The sequence below is a fragment of the Bombina bombina genome, chromosome 2, assembly GCF_027579735.1.
Source record: "Bombina bombina isolate aBomBom1 chromosome 2, aBomBom1.pri, whole genome shotgun sequence".
Classification (NCBI taxonomy): Eukaryota; Metazoa; Chordata; class Amphibia; order Anura; family Bombinatoridae; genus Bombina; species Bombina bombina.
The window spans coordinates 1431352114-1431359856 of NC_069500.1; the positions used below are offsets into that span (position 1 = coordinate 1431352114).

Below are 7743 nucleotides of genomic sequence, written 5' to 3' on the forward strand. Positions count from 1 at the left end.
ATCTTTATCAGAATCTGATTGGTGATAGTAGCAGTATTTTTTATGGGGCAGTGTTTTGTGCCAGGGAGAGCTTTAAGTGTAGCTGTTAGTGCTGAAAAAGGCAGAACACTGGAATGCTGGGAAATCAGATCACTTTTTATTGAATACTAAAAGAAAGCAATGAGTAGACATCAGGCAATACTTAGTTGTGTGTAGTTAATGGCTTGTTAGTTGTTACAGATGTAAAAAAGACAGATTACTGTAATCACACACACACGGGGGGACTTCACTGATCATGTTTCCACAATGTCTTATCTCAACAGCTGCTTGTTCAATCCTTTGTTCTGATTGGAAGCAGCTCAGCTAACAAATCTGGCAGGTTTATGTGTTCAGTTACACTCTCACATGCTAGGAGGTCAAACACATTAAAATGTCTTAACTATCCCTGGAAAACAATATTTTTTTTATAATATCTAAGTATATTGTGAGTGTAGAATTTCACAATGTTAATGAAAATGTTAATGAGTTTTTGATTAACTATCATTTTAAGGTACTGAATCAATAATTGAAACTGTTGCTGCAACCTCTCTGAGATAGGTAATCCATGGGGCTGAATTTTAGAAGTATAAACCAATGGGAGACATTTAGTGGTAGTGTGTGATAAACTAATCTGAACATGTGTCCTAGAAATACTTATTTTAGTAATAAAGACTTAAGTTAATTGTATTATTTATCACTCACTGTGAACTAAACAGCGAGCTGTGAAATACTATAATGTATCTTCTGCATTACACAATAGATATGCATAGGTATAAAGCTGCTGCATTACACAATAGATATACATAGGTATAAAGCTGCTGCATTACACAATAGATATACATAGGTATAAAGCTGCTGTATTACACAATAGATATACATAGGTATAAAGCTGCTGCATTACACAATAGCTATACATAGGTATAAAGCTGCTGCATTACACAATAGATATACATAGGTATAAAGCTGCTGTATTACACAATAGCTATACATAGGTATAAAGTTGCTGTATTACACAATAGATATACATAGGTATAAAGCTGCTGCATTACACAATAGATATACATAGGTATAAAGCTGCTGCATTACACAATAGATATACATAGGTATAAAGCTGCTGTATTACACAATAGATATGCATAGGTATAAAGCTGCTGCATTACACAATAGATATGCATAGGTATAAAGCTGCGGTATGTACCAGTAATATTAGACAATTCCCCCTCTGCACATGGAACACAGATATAGCAGCAGCTCGGCTTTCCTTCTATCGGGGCTTTTCTTTGACCAGGAAGGCAGTTTTCTGAGCACTGGGAGTGTGGAATCTTAGAAGAAAAACATAATATGAACATGACACACTATTCTCATGCAGCAATACATGGATATAATAATTATTTTAGATAACGTTTGCTGATATTTTGTTTACAAGTAGCCATGGTAACATGTAGTGCTGTGTGTACTGGGGACAAGGAAACAATATAATACACATAAAACTTATGTAAAATATCAGGATATATGGAACATAAACAAAATAACTAGTTTTTAAACTAAGACTTTAATCTTCTCCTTACACATCACTCCTCATCTGCTGCACCTCTCTGCCAGTCTCTACACTGATTTCCTCCATAATAAAATCCTCACTCTGACATACAAAGCCCTCAAAAACACTGCTTCCCCTATATATCTCATACCTTGTCCCCAGATACTCTGCCTCCCGTCCCTTTCACTCTGCTCATGACCTTCTCCTCTCTTGTTATCTCCTCACATTCCCATCTACAAGACTTCTCTAGATCCCTTGTTTCAGGTGTTCCATAAATAATCTACTTTTAGAGATACATACAAGATACACCAGCACTTCCTTATCTTAGTTCCTCTGCTCCTTTTGTCACCCCCTAAACCCCCTTATAGCATGTAAGTCCAGCTGTCCTGCAAGATCCACTTCATGTAAGTAAATCTACAGTGCAGCTCCTGGCAGGGCCCTCTACCCACTTACTCTTATAAAATCGACATATTCCTATGTTTATAGCACTGTGGAATCTGTTGGCACTTAACAAACAACTGATAATGATAATAAAAATAGTTAGGATGCATAAGAAGAGATAATGTACGTTTTTCCTTTTTTTAAATTAAAGATGTTTTAGAAAGATGGACCCAAATCTACTTCTCTGCACCAGACCTATCTTCTTCCTTGCTAACCCGTCTCACTAACTGTCTTTCTCACATCTCTTCCTGGATGTCCTCTCACTACATCAAGCTAAATCTCTCCAAAACTGAGCTCCTTAATTTCCCCCCTTCTTCCAAAATCTCCACCCCTAATCTCTCTATTACTGTTGAGAACTCCATTATCATTTCGACCCTGCATGCCCAATGTCTTGGGGTCACATTTGACTCAGATCTTTCTTTCATTCCCCAATTCAGTCCTTGGATAAATCCTGCCGCTTCCACCTTAAAAACATCTCTAAAATTAGAAACTTCCTTACACAAGACACAACTAAGATTTTAATACACTCTTATCCTTTCCCACCTCGATTACTGCAACTCTGTCCTCTCTGTTCTGCCCAGCTGCCGCCTAGCTCCTTTACAATCCATAATGAATGCCTCTGCCAGACTCATCTTTCTTACACTTCACTCTTCATCTGCTGAACCTCTCTACTAATCCCTTCAATTGCTTCCTCTTGACTCTGGGATTAAACACAAAATTCTCACTCTGACATACAAAGCCCTCAACTGCACTGCTCCCCCAATATCTCAGACCTTGTCTCCAGATACTCTCCCTCCCGTTCCCTTCTCTCTGCTCATGACCTCCTACTCTCATCCTTTCTTGTTACCTCCTCACACTCCCATTTACAGTACTTCTCCAGACTGGCTCCCATCTTGTGTAACTCTCTGCCTCTCTCCACAAAACTCTAACCTAGTTTTGAAAGCTTCAAGCACTCCCTAAAGTCTCTACTGTTCAGGGATGCATACAACCTACACTAACCTCTCTTTATACCAATTCCTCTCCTCCACTGCTATCCCCTTGAACCACCATAGCATGTAAGCCTAAGAGCTCAGCTTTTCTTAAAGGGACAGAAAACACCAGAATTGTTGTTGTTTAAAAATGTAGATAATCCCTTTATTACCAATTCCCCAGTTTTGCATAACCAACACAGTTATAATGATATACTTTTTTACCTCTGTGATTACCTTGTATCTAAGCCTCTGCAAACTGCCCCCTTATTTCAGTTCTTTTGACAGACATGCATTTTTAGCCAATCAGTGCTGACTCCTAGGAAATTCACGTGCCTCAGCTCAATGTTATCTATGTGAAACACATGAACTAACGCCCTCTAGTGGTGAAAAACTGTCAAAATGCTTTCAGATTAGAGGCGGCCTTCAAGGTCTAAGAAACTAGCATATGAAACTCCAAGGTCTAGCTTTCAACTAAGAATACCAAGGGAATAAAGCAAAATTGGTAATAAAAGTAAATTGGGAAGTTGTTTAAAATTACATTCCCTATTTAAATCATGAAAGTTTTTTTTTTACTTGACTGTCCCTTTAAGAGCTGAATACAACAGTGCGACTCTTGGCAGGGTCCTCTACCCGTTTGATCCCTATAAATATTTTGTTGTATTCCGCCTATGTTTATAGCGCTGTGGAATCTGTTGGCGCTCTACAAATAACCTATAAAAATAATAATAATAATAATTTAGAGCTAGATTAGGAATACAGCACTAACAGTTACCTGCAAGTAAAAAGAGGTTTTGGCACGTCCGGGTTACTGCTCATATTACAAGTTAAAAGTAAATGCGACCGCTTAAGTGCTATCATGATTTATTTTAGAATGATTACCAGGTCATCAGAGCTCTGGTTAAATGTTTTGTGAAACAAAAAAATGTCAAAAAAACATCAAAAATACATTACAAAGTACAGTTACACTCATAATAGCACTGTCTAATAGAAAATATTCAAAAAAATATTTCACACAAAAGTTATAAGGTATCAACGATATGAGGTCTCAGGTGTTAGAAAAAAAAAGATAGGCAAAGGATTTTAACATAGACATACATACAAATACAGGTACATATCTAAATATGTATATGTATGTAAGTATATATCGATATATATATATATATATATATATATATATATATATATATATGTATTTACAGGCATATATACAACTATAAACACATAAAATATATATATATATATATATATACATAAAGATAGGTGGGATGTGCACTCTCACTTATGAACTTGCTGCCAGGTGCTAGTAGAATTAATAATAACAATGAAGAGACTTGCACTCACTGGTTCTTTACAAAAGTCTTTACTGTGACAAAAGTGTAACCGTTCGGGGATAATGTATCCCTTCCTCAGACACATGCAATACAGAGTGATACAAACTTATAGAGTAACAAAATAAACCCCACCCCCTAATTAGAACAAAAAGACCGCCAAACGGTCATTATGGTGACCACTACATCACACTATCAACAAACCAATTTCTTCAATCAATGTGTGTTATATCTTTAAACTGTCTGAGTATAATTAACCAACAATAGTGAGCAGTGACTAGTTATAGACAGATGGAAAAGCACAACATATTGTACAGATTCAGGAACTATATACATACACTGTAACACATGCTACAGTTAAAAAAACAGAACAGATGCCATATCGTAATAACAATATATAATGCATTAACTAATTGCAGTAATAGCAGGCAGATAGTTAACAGACCCATATCTGAGTACTTACCCTTAGAATGCATAGTCCTTCATCCCCAAGTCAAACACCTGATCTAATCACCGATAGTACAGCCCAGAAAAAGGCGAAACCAACCCGGAAGTGGTAAAAGCCACATTCCAATGTACATCAGCATCACATGATGTTGGTAGCCAATCGACGATCAGCATTATGGTTGTCATTGGGACGAACGAGTAGCAACGTACAAATATATACAATATAACAGTAAAAATACATGACTCATTTGGACCCCCCATAAGTCAGGTCTGTATCTAAGCACACACCCCAACAGAGCTTGTTCATTCATCACCCCAGACAAGAGTGATCTAAACACCGGCTATCCTGCCCGCAAAGCGTCGGAGCAAACCCAAAGGTGGCAACAAACCACATTTTAATACACGTTTGCATCACATGGTGCTGGTAGCCAATCAGCAATCAGCATCGCGGTTGTCATATGGATGAGTAAAAAGCCACAGACACAATAGGGAGGTAATCACGGTGCACACACTATAGCACCTATAGAGTAACTATATGGCATAAGACAAACAATGACACTATGTGGCCCTCACCAACCATAGCAAGCATCAGTAAATAAGGAGGACTACTCTATCAATAAATAAGGAGAACTACTCTATCAATAGCATTCTTATGTCATCAATGTTGCGCATATGGCACAGATGAGGGTAAGTATTAGCCAAAGATACATTAACCGACACCCCTTTAAACAGGATGAAGAACCAGCCAGAATCACTAAATCACCATAGCCGTGCTCCATGATTCACTTAATGTAGAAGCATATACACAAACTTTTTGCTCAAAGCCTATAAAAATAGTATATGCAAAGGGAAGTCTAACTCTACCTCAGATATTAGGAAAATTCATCCATGGGTACCATAGCCAAACTTTGGACCATATGAATAAAGTTTATGAACTCTGAAAAAAATGGTATTTAGAAACATATAGCCATCATGGGCATAGGTACATATAAATATAATCATGGACTCTCACAAAACATGCAATTAAAGTTCACAGGAAACAATGCCAGTCAAACATGGTGTTTAAACCATGAGGTTGTAGAGTGTTAAGCATGTAAATCCATCTTGCCTCTACTTGTAAGAGGAGTCTGTTACTATCCCCTCCCCGTTTAAGGGGAGGGGCTATGGTGATTTAGTGATTCTGGCCCAACTCCAGAAAGTGTCTCGCCACTGGTTGATAACTTGTTCCTTTCTTGATAGCGCTTCTAATGGCGGATCTATGATTGGCAAAGCGTGTCCTGGCATCGTCTGTGTTCTTACCAACATAGAATCTGCCACAGTTACAGTTCAGCAAATAAACTACATGGGTACTGGTGCAGGTCATAAAATGCCTTATGTGGTATCTCTTCTGTTGGTTCAGGTGCCCAAAGGTTGACCCTTGAATCATTGCATTGCAGGTTGTGCAACCAGTGCACCTGTATGAGCCAGGTGTCTTGCTTAAAGCAATGACTGGGGTCTGTAATCATAAGTGAATCCTTTAAACTGTTGTCACATTTTAATCCCACCCTGGGTTGAGCCATTGCTTGAACGGAAGTGTAGGATAACTTTGTAAAATATGTCAATGTTGATTAAAGCTTCCACCCAGAGATCTTATAGATGGACTATATGTGGTGGTGAAGGTCATTCTGGGCTTCTTATCCCTAGTTTTTTCAATGGAAGAACTGTTGGCATTCTCAGCCATTGACTTACTTTTCTCATTCAATTGTTGATTGTATCCTCTCTGGATAAACATATCACGTAGTTGTTCATGTCTTCCCTGGACTTTGCTGTTGTTCACAACAACCTGGATCATCTGAGCTTTTGGGATAACCTTCAAAAGTGCTGTAGGATGACTACTAGAAGCGTGTTGGTTGGTTTTCTATACAGGGCAGTAACCAATTGGTTATTCTCCTTAATAAAGATTCTAAGGTCCATGTACTCAATGGAGGTTTCGCTATGCGCAACCATAAACTTTACCGGATTTTGCAGAGAATTTAATTGTGAAAACCACGTATCCAATTGTTCCACTGACCCCTCCTTAAAATGAGGAGGTCATCAATGTATCGTCTGTAGAACAGTACCTCTGGTTTGTCATATATCTGCATCACTGTGGTTTCATAATTCTCCATAAATAGGTAGGCTAGTGAATGGGCCACATTGGATCCCATGGACATACCAGAGGTTTGTTGGTAGAACTGACCCTCAAAGCGAAAGTAGTTGAGTCTTAGACTCAAATCCAGTCGTTTTATTAAAAAGTCTCTCGGAGGACCAACATAGGTGTATCTATCCAGAGCTTCCATTACACACACTTTGCCTGCCTCATGAGGGATGATTGTATAAAGGCTATTTACATCAGCTGTAGCCAAGATACAAGGTTCTTTAATGGATACAGCTTTAAGGTCCTCAATAAGGTGAGATGAATCTCTCAGATATGACTGTATGTTTCTCACCAGAGGTTGGAGGAAGTAGTCCATGAACACTGCCAATCTTGAGGTGATGGAATTCCTGGTGTCCTCCTAAGAATTTTATGAATCTTCGTTAGCATGTAGAGAATCAGACATGAGGGATGTTCTATCATCAAGAATTTAGATGTATTCTCATCTATCCAAGCTTCATTGAGACCTTGTTTCACTGCTTGATCAATAATCCACTGTTGTGATATTGTCTGTCTAAAAACTAATGAAAAGGTCTCTCTTTAATAGAGGTCAAGCCCGAAGAGCTCTGAAGATAGAACAAAGTTCTAAAATATTGATTGGTAATTTTGCCTCTTGAAGTTTCCAAACCCCATTGTGCTGTCAGAGACCCCCAGACAGCTCCCCAACCTGTAAGACTTGCATTCATTAAGATCACAGTCCAGGAAGGACTAACAAAAGAGGCCCCTCGAACAGTATGGTGATGGCCCAACCACCAAGACAGAGAGAGTTGAATGTTAGGATTTAAGAATATCATTTGTGATATCTGAGTATAATTCCTGCACCTTTGA

The 7743-nt window shown here is 38.2% G+C and overlaps 1 protein-coding gene across 1 annotated transcript in view; it reads right to left on the reverse strand.

The window, feature by feature from the left end:
• LOC128647603 (vomeronasal type-2 receptor 26-like) overlaps positions 1-7234 on the reverse strand; it is a 103967-nt gene extending 96733 nt beyond the window's left edge. Inside the window, exons 1-4 of the mRNA XM_053700359.1 lie at positions 6842-7234; positions 6471-6639; positions 5506-5567; positions 1217-1340 (exon numbers count right to left, since the gene is read on the reverse strand). Of these exons, the coding sequence (XP_053556334.1) occupies positions 1217-1340; positions 5506-5567; positions 6471-6639; positions 6842-7234 (748 nt within the window). The remainder of the gene's footprint in view (positions 1-1216; positions 1341-5505; positions 5568-6470; positions 6640-6841) is intronic.
• Positions 7235-7743: the final 509 nt, after the last annotated feature.